This window comes from Mesoplodon mirus (assembly GCF_964341445.2).
Source record: "Mesoplodon mirus genome assembly, chromosome: 11".
Classification (NCBI taxonomy): domain Eukaryota; kingdom Metazoa; phylum Chordata; class Mammalia; order Artiodactyla; family Ziphiidae; genus Mesoplodon; species Mesoplodon mirus.
This window is the reverse complement of record NC_138987.1, coordinates 61,411,496-61,429,695: the sequence shown is the minus strand read 5'-3', so window position 1 is coordinate 61,429,695 and position 18,200 is coordinate 61,411,496. Positions and strand designations below refer to the sequence as shown.

Sequence of the window (18,200 nt, the reverse complement as noted above, 5' to 3'; positions counted from 1 at the left end):
CTCACAGTGACACAGCAGCATGGCCAGAGTGAGGTACATACAGAAATAGCTTCTCACCTACTTACTGGCTCATTTTGTTGCTGAGGGCTTTCCAAAGCTGAGACTAACTCTTTTCACTCCCCACTCCCTGAAGATAACCCTCTCCCCCACCAAAAAAATGGAAAACTACGAAGATACTATAGGATTCTATCCTGTAATTTGGGAAAGATGCCTGTGGGATTTTATTTCTCTGGACATTTCTTTCCATAGATTTGATTTCAGATGGTAAGGAAGAAGCCTTATCAGTTTTCTACCTCAGCGATTTTAAAAAAGAACAAAAACTAAACAAAAGCAATTCTGCCAAACAGAAATGTCATCTGTTTATATATATGTGGTTTGCTCTGCCCAATCGACCTTTCTGCCCAGGTTTAATGATGCCACTTAAAAAGCCATTCACACGTTCCCTCTCCTTTCAGAGCTTTCAAGCTGAAATTGATTTCCTTATTCAACTCCCTTCTCCCCCTTCCCACTCTAACCCAGGCTCCTTCCCCCAACTTGATTATGTGGAAGTGCTGTCACTGGGCAGTGCCGTGGGGGGGTTTCGTTTTGGGGGAGTTAGGGGTTTTTTTGCCACGTGCATTAAGAAGTAGCCACAGTTAAGCTGCTAATGGATGCCACCAGCTTCTGGCTTGAGGAAGAGAAGCATAAAAATCATCTCATCAGCAGAGTAGTGCTCTCTGTCCTCAGCTGAGTGAAGGTACAACACTCCAGGTCAGCGGGAGAGGACTCAGTGAGGGGAGGAGCTCAGGAATGAGGCTGCAACTGAGAACCCTGCCTTTGTTTTTGTTGCGATCAGAGAAAATAATATGAGGACTTTGTTCTCTTTCCCCCTCCACTTTAGCCCCCTAATAGCTCCTTACAGCTACATGTTGGTATTAGAAAGAGCTTCTCCTGCCTTGCTTATGCCCACACCCTACATACTCACACATCCTCTACCTTTTCCTGGCCCAGGGCAAAAGGCTCAGGTTATAAGCTGCCTTCCAGAAAAGCTATACATTTGATTATTTTTACGTTGGTCCCCTCAGGTAGCAGTGAGTTGTCTGAATAAGATCAGCTGCAGTTTTGTGGGTAAAGAACATTGGAGCAGGTGCAGCTCTTAGGGTGGGGAAATACAATGCCCAGAGCAACTATAGTAAAGGGGGAGTTGTTAAATGCATGACACTTCACAACTGTACAGTTTTCCTGTGGCCCTTTTATAAGCCATGCTGATGAATACCCTGTCCCCTTTGGCAGGGAAAGGGGAGAGGTGAGCCTGTCGAGCCTGTCGCTCTGAGTATTTGTGCTCTCTGATTATATGAGCCCTAGAGGATGGGGGTGGGCACAAACTGGGGAATAGGGTACAACAGATGCTGTGTCTCCTGAGCTGTTCTCTCAGACCTTCCACTGTTTCTTTTCCTTTCCTTTGACCAATGCTACCTGAGAAAAGCAATCACGCTCACTTCCCAGCATGACTGGTGCCCAGGGCAGAGGCTGCAACATTGCCCATCACAGGAAGCAGTGCGATGGCGGCAGCAGTGGCAGCCCCAGAGCACTGAGCCATGAAGACAGCAGCATTGCAGCAGGTTTTCGAGCTAGCGACCCTCAGTCCCGTTTCTCTACCACCAGACACACACGTGAACTCAGCCGTCCATCCACAGAAATATAGTCTGGGGGGTCAAGAGCAAAGCCTCATGCTGGACAGTCCCCCGTGGGGAAGCAGAGCTCCTGCTCATCTCTCCCAGCAGGAACTGTCTATCAGACTGCTTCTCCCTGACCCCTTACCTTGCTTTTCACCATGAGGAAGATTCAGGACTTAATGTTCCTCCTCATTGAGCCCTTTCTTTCCCCCAGACTGTGAGAGGGTAAGACTATATCCATGGTTGCCTGGGCTAAAACCTCAGGGCTGCATCCAGTCAGTCACCTTGAACCTGTCAGTAAAACCTTCAGAGAGTCTCCCCCTCCCACTCCATTCCTGCTGTCACTGCTCTAATTCCTAATCACTTTGTTTTGTTTCAGTAGCCTCCTAACTAGTCTTCTGGACACTAGTCTCTCCCTCCCTTTAGCCATCTTACATTCGGCCACTTGGGTTAGCTCTCTGAAACACAAGTCCTGTTCCCAACACCTACGGGATACAACCCTCACCAGAATGTTCTTCAAACTCTGACACCAGCTATTTGTTTAATGTCCGACTCCCTAATAGACTGTTCATTCCATGGGGGTAGAGACCAGTCTTGTTTGTTTGTTTGTTTGTTTTGTATACCCAGTGCTCAGCATAGGAACTGGCACATAGACAAATGTTCAATAAACGTTTGTTGAATAAATGAATAAATGTATCTCATCTCCTACTACTTCCCCTACATAGTCCCTGTGCCTTAGCACCTTGAATTATTTGTCATTTCCTGAGTATGACATACATCTCTATGCCATTCCCTCTACTTGAAATGTTCCCAATTCACCCAACCCTTGCCCAAGAATTATATCCTGGATCTGGCTTAGTGAAGCTGTGCACATTTATCTTCTCCAGAACAACCAGAGATCGCTGACTTAATCTGCAGCCATTACCAGAAAAGCCTGCACGTGCCTGCAGCCCTGGCCCAAGCCCCAGACTGGGACCTGTACCATGCCCAGACATTTGAGCAGTCTGACCTGGGCATTTGGTAATACCCAACTTTGACAGAAATGAAGTAGTTTTCTGCCAAGCATACCAAAGTACCCCTCACCAGGTGAAGGCCAGGAGGGCATTGACATCTTCCACCCAAACTTCCACTGGTTTGAAGTTTCCACTGGTCTGAGAGAGAGTCAGAGACCAAATCAGCAACTACCTCAGATTCCTGGCAGGACACAGTTTAAGTGACCCTGAAGCCAGTAGGTGGATTTGCTTACTGGCTTTCCCACTTAGGGTTAGCTGACAAGCCTAAAATGTAGTGTGAATTCACAACCAACTGCTTTTTTCCTGCCACCCAGGAGTGTCACCTTCTGGACCAGGTGTGGTGGTCATGCAGCTGAATGTCCCTAATGGACCCCAGCCCCCCCAGAACCCATCCATGGTCCAGTGGAGTCACTGTAAATATTACAGCATGGACCAGCGGGGGCAGAAACCTGGAGACCTGTACAGTCCTGACAGTAGCCCCCAGGTGAGTCCCTGCAAGCCAGCTTTGTCTTAGCAGGGAGGTAACCAGATTCTTCTCAGGAAGTAATCTTTGCCATTGACTGAGCCACCTCTGTTACTTGTCTTTCCCTGGGCATTTTTTGGGAAGAAACACAAGAAATAGAGGAGAGCATCTTCTTTCAAGGAACCTAAGATTTAAGGTGGCAGATGGGACACATGCTTGAAAATGCTAAGGGAACACTTAAAACAGTATGTCAAAAAGTGGATGTTAAACTAATACAAACTGGGCTTCCCTGGTGGCGCAGTGGTTAAGAATCCGCCTGCAAGTGCAGGGGACACGGGTTCGAGCCCTGGTCCAAGAAGATCTCACATGCCGCAGAGCAACTAAGCCTGTGCGCCACAACTACTGAGCCTGCACTCTAGAGCCCGTGAGCCACAACTACGGAGCACACGTGCCACACTCCTGAAGCCTACACGCCTAGAGCCCGTGCTCCGCAACAAGAGAAGCCACCGCGATGAGAAGCCTGCGAACCGCAACGAGGAGTAGCCCCCGCTCGCCACAACGAAGAGTAGCCCCCGCTCGCCGCAACTAGAGAAAGCCCGCGCGCAGCAGTGAAGACCCAACGCAGCCAAAAATAAAATAAATTTTAAAGTAAATGATAATAATACAAACTAATTAGGGACTGAGGGGCTAGTTTGAAGGAGCAGTCTGACAGAGTTCAGCAAGAGAAGTTTCCTGAGAGAGGTGACTTTTAAGCCAAGCCATAGGAATATCCAGAGGGTAATGTTTGGTGTACGTATGATGTGTACTCCTCTGTCTCCCACAGGCCAACACACAAATGAGCAGCAGCCCCGTCACATCTCCTACGCAGTCTCCAGCACCCTCTCCTGTCACCAGCCTCAGCAACGTCTGCACAGGACTCAGTCCCCTTCCTGTCCTCACACAGTTCCCCCGTCCTGGGGGTCCAGCACAGGGTAAGGGGTTAGATAAGGGCTGGTTGCTGTCAAATTCACCGTTGGCATCCCATTCCCAAGTGGGGAGATCGAGAGGGCAGCAACAGGCAGGGAAGCGGTGTGGCTGGTCATCCAACTCTGGCCCTGTTTAGGCCAAAGACACCTGCCCCTCTTTAGTGCTGCCCATAGTTAATTTACTCTAGATCTCCATTAGATGTTTCGTATTTACTTCCAAGTCCCTGGTGACTGTGAGCCAGGGAAAAGAAGTCCACTGAACTTTCTAATGAATAACCAAGAGTTTAATCCATCAGTACTGAGTCTGAGGGTTGGGAATATGGGGTGGTGTCAGAAACGGTAGGTGTCAGAAACATGATGGTTTGAGAAGAGGGAATACTCTATTTGAGTTAAAAGACTTGGGTTCAAATTCTAGTTCTACAACTAACTAGCTTTGTGATGTTGAACATGTTACTTAAACTTAAAATGGAACCTCAGTTTCCTAATATATGAAATGAGGTTAATCACACATAAGATGGAAATAATCTTATCTGCTTTCTGCCGTGGCTATCAAACGCAGTATAAACATAAGATGGAAATATGGTTTAAACCTTGCACGTGCTCTGAAATATAGAATTTACCACCGATAATAGGCGACACACGGTACCTAACGTGTGTCCAGCAGGTGCTTCACGTAGCAGTACCGTACTGTATAGGCGCCACAAGTGTCATGCAGGCATGTAACCGCAGCAGTGCTAATGAGAGGAGCACATACCCAACATCCCATTTTCAGTAACAGAGCCAGGATTTGCACCTAGGCAGTCTGGCTGTAAGTCTGCGTTCTTGTCCACTGCACTGTAGTGCCTCTCACGTGAGTCAGAAACTTAAGCCCTGGGTTTAAGGTGAGAAGAAACTATATGAGAAATAAAGGACGGTCATAAGGGTCTGTAGGTTTCCTCCAGGGCCTTTTGTCTTCAATGGACAGAGCCCTTCTTCAAAGGTGAAGGAACCTAATAACCCCTTTGTCTGAGATACAGCTGAGAGCCAAGGGGTTTAGGAAGAGAGACAACTCTTAAATCAGTGACACGGGCACTTCTATCATAGCAAAAGTAGGAATAGTATGTATGCATTGTTGCTGTCCATCTCCAAAGCCCCATGAAGTCTCATAAAAGTCATACCATGTGGTTCAAACTCCCAGAAGACCATCTGCTCTTCCTCCCTAGGTGATGGTCACTACTCCCTCTTGGGCCAGCCATTACAGTACAATCTGTCCATCTGCCCTCCCTTGCTCCATGGCCAGTCAACTTACACGGTGCACCAGGTAAGGGCGTCTCCCATCAGCCTTAGGGCCATCAGAGTCCCCTTCTCACCCAGGCCCCTGCTTCTGAGCCATCTACCTCAACTAGCTGGGTGGACAAGAGAGACAACACAGACAGAATGGACGAAGTGGGAAGAGCCTTTACCCCACTCCTATACTCATTCCTCTCACCCCTTCCCCAGTGCCAAGAGGGAGGGGCTCTTTGTTTCTCGGTGGCCACTCTGGCCAGTCTGACTGCCTGGTGGGATGGGGTCCTCAGGGTTGGGTACTGCTCCTTAATCTCTCAGACAGACTGGGATGTAAGGCAGTCATTGTTTACCTGGAATGAGAGTTATCTTTCGAATGTTGAAGGGACAGAGTGGATTGAAGCATGGAAACCGGAGCAAGAGACAAGCACTCAAATCTGCCTCCACTGACCTGGGGACAACGGACGTTGGTGAGTGACAGGATGCTGAATCCCCAGAAGAAGATGCTTACCCCTCCAGCCTTGCATTACCAGCCCAGGATGGTGAGAAAAGCCAGCTTAGGGTAGGCAGTCAAAAGAGGACCTTTTCGTACTCAAGAGCAAGGAGAAGCTGGAGAAGTGAGGTGTGTCAGTCCTCCTTACCAAGCCATTCCAAGTCCTAGGGAAGATGAGGGTGAAAATTGGGAATAACACAATGATGGGGCTGGTTGAGCCTGCTATTAACAGACAATCTTGTGGAAGTGGTCCTGACCCTGATCTAGGATGTCTACCTTTGGTAGTTCTAGACCCAGTTTAGGAGAGGCTTGATAAGAGAATGTGGGGGAGTAACTCTCCTCCTGCAGGCCTTCCGTACTAGGCATAACAAGATCTCTTGGGGTTTCGCCTACTGAAGCAGTTTGCTAAACAAGGTAAGGAAGGGAAACTGACTTCCCTAGATGATAAGAAAGAGGAATCTACCTGGGCCAGCCTCTGGGAAGGGAATGGAACATATTTCAGACTGAGCTATTAACTTTGTGAAAGAACATAACCAAAAGCCACACTTCCTTCACAGTAATTGCACCCTGTGAGAGAACTGAGGTATAGGTTTGCAGATCTTAAATCTGGGATTCTGATTCCCAGTCTCCTCTTGCCTACATCTCTAGGCTAGGAGAAGAGGAAGGTTCCTTTGTGTCTCCTAGTTGCCCTGATCAGAGTCTGGATGATAGGGAGTTGGGTTGATTTGGGGAGGGAGGAAAGGGCTCAGTGAGAAAGGCTGGGCTTTTGAGGACATTGTATACAGACTTGGTCAGCTGGATACTCCTCTGCTGGGGTGCTGGCCAGTCCTTCCTACTCTATACCTCTTACAACCATGTCCTGTCTCCTCCCCTTCCAGTCCTGGGACGGGTGCTGGAGGTGACAGATCTCCCTGAGGGCATCACCCGTACCGAGGCGGACAAACTCTTCACTCAGCTTGCCATGTCCGGCGCCAAGATCCAGTGGCTCAAGGATGCTCAGGGGCTGCCTGGTGGGGGTGTGGGGGACAACGGTGGGACTGCTGAGAATGGCCGCCACTCGGACCTTGCTGCCTTGTACACCATCGTGGCTGTGTTCCCCAGCCCTCTGGCTGCCCAAAATGCCTCCCTTCGCCTCAACAACTCTGTGAGTCGCTTCAAACTTCGAGTGGCCAAAAAGAACTATGACCTGAGGATCCTGGAGCGAGCCAGCTCCCAATAAATGGAGGAGAAGAAGGGACCAGCATGGCAGGGGTGGGGCAGGGTAGAGGGCGTCAAGGGGTCCTGTCAGACCACGGACAGAGGCAGAAGGTGAGGTAAGGTCCACAGACAGACACTAAACTGGAGCCTAAGACAGTAGGGATGAAGATGGAAACAGGGACAGACACTCACACTGGCACTGAACTCTTTCTCACTCCCCTGCCAAGGGTCCCTCTTTTTCCCTGGTTGGCCCCATGTCTGTTTCCCTCTCTTTCCCATCCTCTTCTATGATTTTTTATCTCTTCTCTCACCATGAAATTAATTCTTTCATATTTTTTGGTCAGGTAGAATTGGGAGGGTCCCACACTCCCATGGTCTCCTATTTCCTTACCATCCCAAGCTCCCTTTTCTTTTTTGGCCTTTATGAATATATTTATATGGAAAGAATTAAGCAAAATGAAATTGATTTCCCCTTTCTCCCACCCCATCTTATCTCCCCAGACCCCACAAAGTTAAAACTTGGGCCTCCCTCCACCCCCCAGAACACTTGTATATTGTTTGTTTGAGGTTTGTGCTGCAGTAACAGACACAGTATTTAATTGCACATACAGATGTTTGCTGGGTATATTCACTGTAAATTTTATTTAATCTGATTTTTTGTTTGTTGGGGGGTTCTTCGGGGGGGGTGATTTTGTTTTTAAATATAAAAAAAAAAATCTGTCACTGGACATCAGTCCGTTTTCTGTTGCCACCCTGGTATGGGTGGGGTCGGAGGGATTTGATGCGGGCTGGGATGGCTTTCTCTGGCATATGCACACATATCTTCCTAACACTATTCCCTGCATCCTGTCCTACTCCTTACAAATAATTCTGGTAGATGGCTGGGTCTGTAATGGGACTCTGCCACTAACTGTGGTTTATCAAGCACATCACTCTCAACTCTGGACCTCTGAGTTCTTACCAGTAAAATAAGAGACTTGGTCTGACTAGGCGACCTCCGAGGTTCCTTGCACCCTGTTAATTCTGTGATACTCATTTAGGGCCCTGGTAGCTAAGCCAGAGGAGTGTGAGTGACGTCCAAAACTGGGTCGAGATGCTTGCTTCATACCTGTCCGTCTCATATTCTGAAAACTCTTCAGGGATGGAGGACTTGGGCCTTTCATTAATCCCAAAGCCAGAGGATTGGGTTCTGCCTGGCAGGAACAGAACTGCATGTTTCTTACAATAAAAGCTACATCAATTGAACTTGCTGTGCCAAGATGTCATACTATCCAGGTGTGCTTAGCAGTCCCTGTCCTCTGCAGCTGAAGAAAGGTGAAGAGCAGAAGTCACTTGCCTGTAAGATAATAGAGCTTTCCTCTATCTTCCCAAAGCTAGCCCTGTTGTGCAGCCTGTCAGACAAGGGCCATTAAAGAGCCTGTTGACCCAGAACCATCCAGCAGCCCCTTTTCAATGTCACCCACCCCTTAAAGAAAGAAAAAAGAACAGTAGGTAGAAATGACATAGCACATTGCCCTGGAAATCCCTTGTGTCTGGGTAGCAATATCTCTCTAGCCAGCCTCCTCTGAAGCTTGTCTGGCCCAACCTCCAACATAATCCTTTACTTCTTACAGATACAAGGGATAAAGCAGCATGACATTATCACCTCCAAATTGCTCTGCTCTGAGATGAGAGTATCTCCTTTTTCAGCCATGTCACAGCTCAGACTAGGAAAAGGCTGCATCCCCGTAAGATAAGAATGCCAGATACCTCATTGACCCATCAGATCATATGCATCAGAGGAAAGAGATGGAATAAGGGAATCAGAATGATAAAGGAAACTTGAGGCTTGACCATCCTACCTCCAAGAGTCTGCAGTTCCCATGGGAAAGGGGACATTACTTACAGATGATAAAAACTCCATGTGGGGGCTTCCCTGGTGGCGCAGTGGTTGAGAGTCCGCCTGCCGATGCAGGGAACACGGGTTCGTGCCCCGGTCCGGGAAGATCCCACATGCCGCGGAGCGGCTGGGCCTGTGAGCCATGGCCGCTGAGCCTGCGCGTCCGGAGCCTGTGCTCCGCAATGGGAGAGGCCACAACAGTGAGAGGCCCGCGTACCGCAAAAAAAAAAAAAAAAAAAAAAAAGTGACAGCTATTGCCTTCTGTCCAATATTAACAAAACAATCTGTACGTGATCATTAGACCCTCACTCCCCCAGAACCCCTCAGATGGAAGTCCCAGCCTGGCTTTTTTTAATAGCTCTTAGAATTCCTTTCACCCTGCGGACAAGATTTTAGAGGAATAGGGGAAAGATATCTCTGGGGGCAGCTGGAGGGAACAAAGCAGTACTACGTGTTCTTCACTCCCTTACAGGATAGCAGCAAGGTACCCTTCTAACTACCCATGGATAAGAAAGCAATCTAGTTTGGCTGATAGGAGATCTCTGAAAATTCAAATGTTCCTTTCTTCACCAGTTTCCAAGCCCTTTCTTTCCTAGATTGGAGGCTAGATCGATGCTTGAGGGTAAAAAAAACATGGCCTCAAGAAGATAGTGGCTGAGAAGTCGAAGGCTAGTTCCTAAAGTAGATCCAGGGAGGGTAGAATTGGAGAGATGTTTGGACCTTGGGAAAAGGATGGAGAAGCCTGTTTGTAATTCATCTTCACCTTTAGTCATTTAAAATGACCCACATGAAGGAATTCCCTGGCGGTCCTGTGGTTAGGGCTCCGCGCTTTCACTGCTGAGGGCCCAGGTTCGATCCCTGGACGGGGAACTAAGATCCCACAAGCCACACACACACAGTGTGACCAAAAAAAAAAAAAAAAATCACCCATATGAGTATGCGGCATGTCCCTTCCTGAATTTAGCCAGTTCTGACCTGCACACCATAGATGAAAAACCAGGCAACAGCAGCTCTGGGGGGATGGGAGGAGTTAGGGTCCAGCCCTCCCCGTGTCCAATTTCTCTGTGTCAGCTGTTGTCGCTCAGCTGTCCACTTTCCTCCAGCCCTGTCATTTCAGCTCTGACACCAAGGCGAGAGGCTAGGAGGTCTACAAACACCGTCTGGGTAGCTGGTGTGAGTACAGAGAATACTGGGGGGGCTTAGCCCCCAAGGAAGAAGACTGGCCCTCCCCCAGCACCACCGTCAAGATCCCAGGGGCTCCCTCTTTCCTCCACAGGCTGTGGACTGACTTAGGGAATTCTAAACGTAAGTTGCCTCTTCATCCTCTTTCCATTTCCAGGACTGCTCACCCAAGCTTCCCCAATCCATAGTCTATTCCGCTTCTTCATTTCTCTGCTTGTCTGTGAGTAGTTTGGGTTTTAGGAGTGAAATTATTATTATTCTACTCCAAGACAAGAGTTAGGATTAGAGGGTGGGGTGAGGGTGGGATCAGGGGAATGGAGTAGTAAGAGAAGGAAAGGCTCATATTACTCTGAAAACTTAAAATAGCTGAGGCCTGAGGCAGGCTGGGAACTAGGCACTGGGCCCCCAGGGCTCAAGAGGTAGAGGAGAACAAATGTCCCCAGGCCGTCCCTCCACGAATGCTTGTGGACACACACATTAAACCTCTTGAAAGGGGATCTGGGAAGGTGTGCGTCACATTTCTATTGCCCACAGATTCCCAAGAGAAATAAAGTACCTGTAGGAAAATCCCTAAACCACACAGCCTTGTGTACTGTCTTGGGGCTGTAAACTCTGGGGTTGCCCCTCATGGTAGAAGGATGGTTATTGGTTTGAGGAACTGGTTGGGAAGGTCTTTAGTCTGTTGGGCTTTTCTCTGGACTTGCATGGAATCTTTCTGCTCATAAGCCCTATGGAAGGATCTCTGTTTAACCAAATTTCTCCCAAAGCCTCCCCTTCAAGGACCACCCCACTGCAAGGGACAGGAACATGGGAGGGAAGAATGGCAGTCAGGGATTAGATTTCACAGTGGGGTCCAACCTCTTGCAGGATGACAGAAAAGGAGGTGCTGGAGTCCTCCTCCTTCCCAGCAGAAACTCGGCAAAGTGGGGTGAGTCTGGGCTTCTGACCACTGGGTGGGGGGGAGCTGGGAAACTGCTGCAGCCCTTGAAGAAAAGTGCTTGAATTGATCTCACTTGTATATGACTCATTTATTGTTAAAACGCTAGCTAGCCCCCGCAGCCCCCGATACCCCCTAATCCTGGGGTGTGCCCCTTACCCCAGGCTAGAAAAATGTATAGTTAGCTTCAGCCTTACCTACTCTAGAAAGCAAGACAGTTCTTTTAACACTGGGTCTCCTTCACTCCCTCAGCTACAGCGGCTGAAGCAATTATTCAGGAAGGAGTCTACAGGGACAAAGGAAACGGAGCCTCCCCCAGAGCCCCAGGCCAATGGGGAAGCAGTGGGAGCTGGGGGTGGGCCCATCTACTACATCTATGAGGAAGAGGAGGAAGAAGAGGAGGAGGAGCCACCCCCAGAACCTCCTAAGCTTGTTAATGATAAGCCCCACAAGTTCAAAGATCATTTCTTCAAGAAGCCCAAGTTCTGTGATGTCTGTGCCCGGATGATTGTGCGTGAGTCATGAAGGGAAGTGGAGAGTGTGATGTCGAAGGCAGGGGGTGGGGGAAGGGGTTTAGGAAAGGAGTATTTGTATATCAGACAGGCTGTGGTAAGATTTGGCTTTAAGAAAATACTATTACAGACTGAGAGTGTTGGGTCCCAGACAGAAAAAGGACCTAAGAGCTAGAGTAGCAGCAATGGTACAAAGGGGAAGGGAAATCAGGAACCTCACCCAGATGTTCTCCCCATCTCCCAAGTCAACAACAAATTTGGGCTTCGCTGTAAGAACTGCAAAACTAACATCCACGAACACTGTCGGTCCTATGTGGAGATGCAGAGATGCTTCGGCAAGATCGTGAGTAGGCTCTGGGGAGCAAGAAAGTAGAAGGGGGGGGGATGTGTTGCCAGCTACCTCCTTGCCAGTCCCTCCTCAAATCATCCCACCCATTTCCCTGCTTTTTTTTCCTCAAGCCATCTTTAACTCCAAGAAGGGGTGAATACTCATGGGAGAGATGGGTTCTGGGCCCTACCTTGTTATCTCTAATGCTTTCTCCCATCCAATCCTACAGCCCCCTGGTTTCCATCGGGCCTATAGCTCCCCTCTCTACAGCAACCAGCAGTACGCTTGTGTCAAAGATCTCTGTAAGTGCCCCATACGGGACCTGAGGGAATGGGCAAGCCTAGAGATGGTTTCAGCACCGTCTCCAGATTGGGAAGCCAAATTCTGAAACAGACTCTATTTCCCATGGTTTTCACTCAATCTAATATTTTAGCCATCTTGGATGCAGAGTCAGTATTCCCCTGTTTTATAGCAGAGGGAGATAAGATTTAGCACGGGCTTTGTACAGTAAGAAAGAGACAGAACCAAGACTGAAACCTTCATCTGCCTGACTTCAAACTCTGCTCTTCGTATGCAAAACCATTTCTAAGCATGAAGCAGACTGTCCTCATCCTTGTTAGAGCATAGTGCCAGACTCAGGACCAGACCAAGAGCTGTGGGCATCCTGGGCAGATTCATAATTTGGCAACTCTTAAAAGTGTATTTGTTGACAATTTGCTCAACATTTATTTGGAGGAGAGGCTGAACTCTGTGAGGAGCATGGATGGAGAAAGAAGAACCCACTGGTGGTAGTACCCCAGCTTGCACATGCCACTCAGCAGAACAAAAGCCAGCAGTTAAAGGACCACTCTCCTTAAAAGGAAAATAGTGATTCTGAGCATTCCCCAACTCCCAAGCAACTCATTAGCAGAGTTGTCTTTCCAACATCATATAATGCTCTGCCTGGAAGGAGTGCTGGTAAATATTTTTCTCCATCACATTTCCAATGATGTCTTTAGAGCTCTTTATAAATTGATGACCCTAGGTATACCCAGCTGACACTTTCCTAATTCTAAACACACACGCACCTACTCAGTCGCATCTCTCCCTTACTTAGGAGGTCTCTTCTCTCCTCTAAGCCTTTTTCTGCCTCCCCAGTAATGTCTCCTTTCTTCTCCCATTCCAACTAGCTGCTGCCAATCGCAATGACCCTGTGTTTGAAACCCTTCGCACTGGGGTGATCATGGCAAACAAGGAACGGAAGAAGGGACAGGCAGATAAAAAAAATGTGAGCACCCAGTTTTCCTACTGAGGCCTTCCAGAGACCCCATGGAGCAGGTCCTGTCTCCTCTCTGGAAAGCTGACACAAGTAGGGATCCTCTTCCCCTAAAATTGCACATAACCCAACAGACAAATTTTTGCACGCAATTTTAAAAGGCCTCAGTTTAACAACTCCTGCCATAGCATGTGTTTACTCCAGGAACTCCCTTCTGAAATTGTCAGATAAACCACCATAACTAACTAAAGGCTAGGCCCCAGGGCCCTGGCATTGCCAGACAACAGAGGAAAAGCTATGCTTTTGGATTTGGAGAGGAGACCTTGTCATGCCAACTAATCAGAGAATTCTAGAGCCCCCCCAAGCGTCCATGAAGATAATCTGGTCTGACCCATTTATCCTGTAGATGAGGAAACTGAGGCACAAAGCTTGTGGCCAAGAGCACCTTCATTTCCTTTTGTAATAGGTTACTAGATTGGTAATACAATAGACGTATTCAGCTCAGCAAGGAATTTGTTAGCATATCCTTATATCTTTCTGGACAACAAGGATGGACTAATGTGGATAATGGTTACAGTTAGATGGATTCCTAAAGTTAGTTGAATGACAGCACCCAAAGGATTCTGGTCCTTTAGGGAGTTTCCAACCAGAGGGAGATTTCTGATGCTTTATGACATGATTTAGTCCTTAGTCCTCACCTATGGACATTTTTCTCACTGATACAAATGAAGATATAAATGATATATCCCATTAAGTTTGTGGGAAACCTAGGAGGGAAAACTCATACACTGAATAATATATTCAAAAATATTACAGACTAGAAGAAAGACCAAGAACTAATCATTCAAAATTGTGTAAGGAAAAATATCTAACTGTTCTTGGATCAAAAAAAGAAAACCAACTGCACAAAAACAGAACTAGAGATCTGGCCTCAAAGTAGTTGATATGGAAGTTGGGTGCAAATTAGGGATTTCTTGGAGTGAGCTATGACTTATAAGGCACTATCAATGTGATCTGACTGCTTCCAGAAAGGCTAGCCCACTCGGGTTCTATTCTCTTAAGGGAATTCTAAAAATTGTGCTGCCCATTTTTCTCTTACACACTGTAGTATTTTTAAGGGCAGACACTATAGTAAAGGACATGGATTTTGCAAGGTCGTGAGCTTCCTGTCAACTACATTCAAGCACAATGTGGGTGGTCACCTGCCATGTTGTTTCAGAGAAAGTCCCTGCATTAGGCAGGTGGTTGACTAGATACTTCTTCCAAGTCTCCTTCCAACACTGAGATCCTATTCTCTAGTTCTCTGGCCAGACTCGAGAGCCAGGGGAAGCATGAGTTTCCAAGACAGCATCTTCCTAACTCTAGTGCCCTCTCCAGTCTCTAGCAGCCATGATGGAAGAGGAGCCAGAGTCTGCCAGACCACAGGAAGGCAAACCCCAGGATGGTGAGTAACACCCACCTCCATCCATAGAGATGGAGGAGGGTCAGGGCTCAGCTGTGGCACAGGAGATGGAGGGCCAAAGAGCATGCCAGGTTTGGAGGTAAGAGGCCCTGGAACAGAAAGGTAAGGGATTGAGGGCTACACTCCAGAAGCCAGAGACAATTTGTCGGTGTTTCCCATTCCAGGAAACCCTGAAGGGGATAAGAAAGCTGAAAAGAAGACACCTGATGACAAAGTGAGAATATTTTCTCCCTACAGGGACCCCAGTCCTCTCCCCAACCCAGGTCTGACACCACTCACGCCACTCACGGCCTCAGCAGAAGCTCACACTGATTCCATGGGTTCCAATCATTAACCTGTCTTCTCCACCACCTCACACATACACACAGCCAACACATTCCTCTTAGTTCAGGGACATGAAAGAGAGGTGGAATGTAGTGTGTCTAGAAAATACCCCTGGCCTTGCCTCCTGCCCCTCAGTCTGGGACAGAGGTGCCCTGAGACTCATCACCCCCTTTCACCCCCAGCACAAGCAGCCTGGCTTCCAGCAGTCTCATTACTTTGTGGCTCTCTATCGATTCAAAGCCCTGGAGAAGGACGATCTGGATTTCCCGTGAGAGGCCTTAGGATTGGGGTGGCGGTGTACTGGGAGTGGAGAGGGGAGAGCCCAGCTCCCTATGGGCAAGGAAAAGGGGGGACTCAGGCATGGAGCCTATTTGGGGCTGGACCTGGGCACAGCCAAGGGACTGAATGTATAAGGCCCCTAAATCTCAGAGGCCCCTTCCTTCCTCTCCCAGGCCTGGAGAGAAGATCACAGTCATTGATGACTCCAATGAGGAGTGGTGGCGGGTAAGAGAAATGTCTGAGACTCGGGTGGGACATGGGTTGAGTTTAGAACCAGAGATTGTGGATTAATTCCCCCTACCATCTCCTTTAGGGGAAAATAGGGGAGAAGGTCGGATTTTTCCCTCCAAACTTCATCATTCGGGTCCGGTCTGGAGAGCGTGTGCACCGCGTAACGAGATCCTTCGTGGGGAACCGCGAGATAGGGCAGATCACTCTCAAGAAGGACCAGGTAGCTCTGGTGCCCCAACTCAACCCCAGGCCCAGAGGCTTCTCTGCAAACTACACTCCTTGCAGATCTTAACCCATTAATGGGGCTAGATTGGGCCTCCATAGCTCTGGACTCCCCTGCTCAGCTCTTCTACTGTTTTCTCTTGACTCCTCTCCTCCCTCGTCCCTTAATCCTTTAGATTGTGGTGCAGAAAGGAGATGAAGCCGGTGGCTACGTCAAGGTCTACACCGGCCGCAAGGTGGGGCTGTTTCCCACCGACTTCCTGGAGGAGATTGAGGCGTGAAGACGCCTGCTGGCGGGAGATAACCAAACCCCATTCTGGGCAGGCCCAGTGGAGGTTGGGGAGAAAAGGGGCGAAAGCAACTATACTGCCGGGTGGGGGAGATGGGAAGGCCCGCCGGAACGTGACGGTGCTTCCGGGAAGGGACTGGTTCCCGTCCCCCTCCCCCGCCGAGGGCTTCGGATACTTGGTGCCGGGAGCAGCCTCACTCACAACCCCTCAGGTCCAGCCTTTGAGATCTGGAAAAAGAACGCGTCTCCACTAGGGAGACGGGAGGGGGGATTGAGGCGAACCATCGAATGTTGCCAATTTATTAAAGTTTTGACAAAAGTTAGAAAAGTTTACTGTTTAACTGGGGGCTGAGGGGAGAGGGAGGAGAGAGGGCCTAGGAAGGCGTGGCGAATCTTCCCCAGCTCTCCCCTCACTACCATCAGGTAATCCGAGACCCACCTGGGCTGAGGCTGGTGCGAGGTGGGGAGACAGATGCGTCCGCCAGGCAAGGCCTCTGTCGTCAATGAAGAAAGGGGAACTGGACTGGGGTCACGGCCCTCGCGCCCCTGCTGCTGGGAGCAGGATCGGGTAGCAGGGTAGCTCCCACTATCAGTGATTTCGCCGTGGGCAGCCCCTTGCATTTCCGAACCTGGCTCAGTTCCGAGCTAGGCCGCCAGGGGGCGATGCAAGATCTCGGTTGAAGTGCGAGGGACGGGGGTGGGGGGGCGGGGGGGAGAGGAGAGAACCGGAGACACCAAGCCCGAGACCCTGGTCCTGGAAGGGGGTGGGGTGCGTGCCGTCTCCATGGCAACACTTCCTCAAGTCCTCCGGGAACTGAGCGAGCGAGACCGGGGGGGGGGCCTGACCCCTCCCGCGCGGCCCCCGCCCCAGCCCTTTGCGACAGGTACCAAGTGAGAGGGCGCGGGGCAGACAGCTAAGCAGCTCAAGCGGAGACCCCCTCCCAGCGGTGCGCCGTATGTAAATGATATTTGCATATGCAAATATGCAAATGTACCAGCCCAGGTCGCGGTGGCAGGTGGCGGGGAGCGGGAAGGTGTAGGAAAGGGAGCTGAAGGAGACGAGGAGTTTAGGGACCTGGGAGCGGACCAGTGAGCGGCAACCTGGGGTGGCCGCTGGAATGGGGCTGGCTGAGGGTCTTGAGCTAGATGGCGGGTGGGGGAGGGTCAGCCTGGCCAGTCAAGAGATCCTCTCTCTTCTCTTCTAACGGTTGTCAGCCAGGCCTGAGGTTGGCACCGCCTAGCAAGGTTGGCAGCGGGAGCCCGGGCACCATCTGCTGCTGGCGGGGGGAGGGCAGAGTCTCAGCTGGGCTGGGGAAGAGGAGGGCCCGGGACGGGAGCGCCCCCCTTCCTTCCAGAAGGCTGAGGTGTGTTGGGGGTAGGGAAGCACACGAGAAGACTCGCCTCAGAACCTGGTTCGGTTTCCTGTTCCCTTTGCCCTTGACTGTCCCGGAGGCCTCGGGGCGGCGGCGGGGTCATCAAGGGAAGCTCAGGCAGCCCCCTCGAATCACTCTTCGGCTGGAATAGCAGATTGCAGGCCCCCCTCCACCGCCGCACACAAATCAAACCTTTGCCCTCATGCCTCCTCAGGATCCACCTACCACCAAAGCGGGGGGCAGGGACGGATAGGGCTTGGGTCGCAACTCTTCATCAAGCGATCAAAGGGACTCAAAACCAGAGTCCCCCAAGATCCTCGAGAGCGCCACACACACATAATGCCGAAACAAAACCAATTTACCTCCTCTCTGGGCGGCAGTGCTGGTGTAGGGGTACCGAGAAGCAGAAAGAGCTGCTGTTCTCTCCCCTACACTCGGGGGGCACCCTCCTCCCCCTCCTCCCGGAGCCGGCAGCTGTCCCTAATTAGAGCGGCGGTTTAATTGGATTTATCAGCAGTTAATAGGAAATTAAGCAAAGGGCCCGAGAGAGGGAGGGTGGGAGGAGCGGGGAGGCTGACTGTGCCGAGTTCGAAGGACGGGTGCTGGGGTGTCGGGGGTGGGGACACAAGGCCCAGTTATAGCAATTGAGCCCCTTGGTCACACCCTCCCCCCAGTACCTGCCCCGCCCGTGGACCCCGGCCCGCGGGCAGAGAGCAGGTCTCAGGAGAGGGAGGCAGGAGGGACAGCGACTCCGTGTGAGCCCCCAGTGCCCCCCACGCCTGCCAGCAGCCGCCTGGGTGATGGATGATGCTGCCTCACACTGCAAAGGTCATAAGTCTAGGCCAAGGAGCTGACTGAATTGAAAACAGACTGAAGGA

At 50.1% G+C, this 18,200-nt stretch overlaps 2 protein-coding genes across 18 annotated transcripts in view; both read left to right on the top strand.

The window, feature by feature from the left end:
* The window catches only part of R3HDM2 (R3H domain containing 2), a 156,334-nt gene extending 148,557 nt beyond the window's left edge, over positions 1 to 7,777 (top strand). For all 16 annotated transcript variants that reach the window (XM_082634540.1, XM_082634538.1, XM_082634536.1 and 13 more), the window contains 5 exons: positions 2,983 to 3,152; positions 3,955 to 4,102; positions 5,299 to 5,396; positions 5,745 to 5,829; positions 6,731 to 7,777. In XM_082634540.1, coding sequence (XP_082490666.1) covers positions 2,983 to 3,152; positions 3,955 to 4,102; positions 5,299 to 5,396; positions 5,745 to 5,829; positions 6,731 to 7,071 — 842 coding nt within the window. In that variant the 3' untranslated portion in view covers positions 7,072 to 7,777. The remainder of the gene's footprint in view (positions 1 to 2,982; positions 3,153 to 3,954; positions 4,103 to 5,298; positions 5,397 to 5,744; positions 5,830 to 6,730) is intronic.
* Positions 7,778 to 7,905: 128 nt separating this feature from the next.
* On the top strand, positions 7,906 to 16,534 carry STAC3 (SH3 and cysteine rich domain 3). Of its 2 annotated transcripts, XM_082634548.1 has the most exons (13): positions 7,906 to 10,233; positions 10,978 to 11,038; positions 11,300 to 11,561; positions 11,805 to 11,902; positions 12,117 to 12,189; positions 13,057 to 13,154; positions 14,520 to 14,586; positions 14,769 to 14,818; positions 15,111 to 15,196; positions 15,381 to 15,432; positions 15,521 to 15,658; positions 15,837 to 15,896; positions 16,373 to 16,534. In XM_082634548.1, exons 2-13 carry the CDS (start codon positions 10,979 to 10,981, stop codon positions 16,454 to 16,456), a joined length of 1,128 nt encoding a protein of 375 aa, XP_082490674.1. In that variant the 5' UTR covers positions 7,906 to 10,233; position 10,978; the 3' UTR covers positions 16,457 to 16,534. The 2 variants fall into 2 exon arrangements, with proteins under 2 accessions (XP_082490674.1, XP_082490675.1); XM_082634549.1 differs by lacking the exon at positions 16,373 to 16,534 and having other exon boundaries at positions 15,837 to 16,240.
* Positions 16,535 to 18,200: the final 1,666 nt, after the last annotated feature.

Bases quoted from the DNA above. Each gene is read 5' to 3' on its own strand.
- STAC3 (XM_082634548.1), top strand. From the start codon at position 10,979: ATGACAGAAAAGGAGGTGCTGGAGTCCTCCTCCTTCCCAGCAGAAACT. The intron at 15,197-15,380 runs GTGAGAGGCCTT...TTCCTCTCCCAG, and splicing joins AAGGACGATCTGGATTTCCC to GCCTGGAGAGAAGATCACAG. The intron at 15,433-15,520 runs GTAAGAGAAATG...CATCTCCTTTAG, and splicing joins CCAATGAGGAGTGGTGGCGG to GGGAAAATAGGGGAGAAGGT.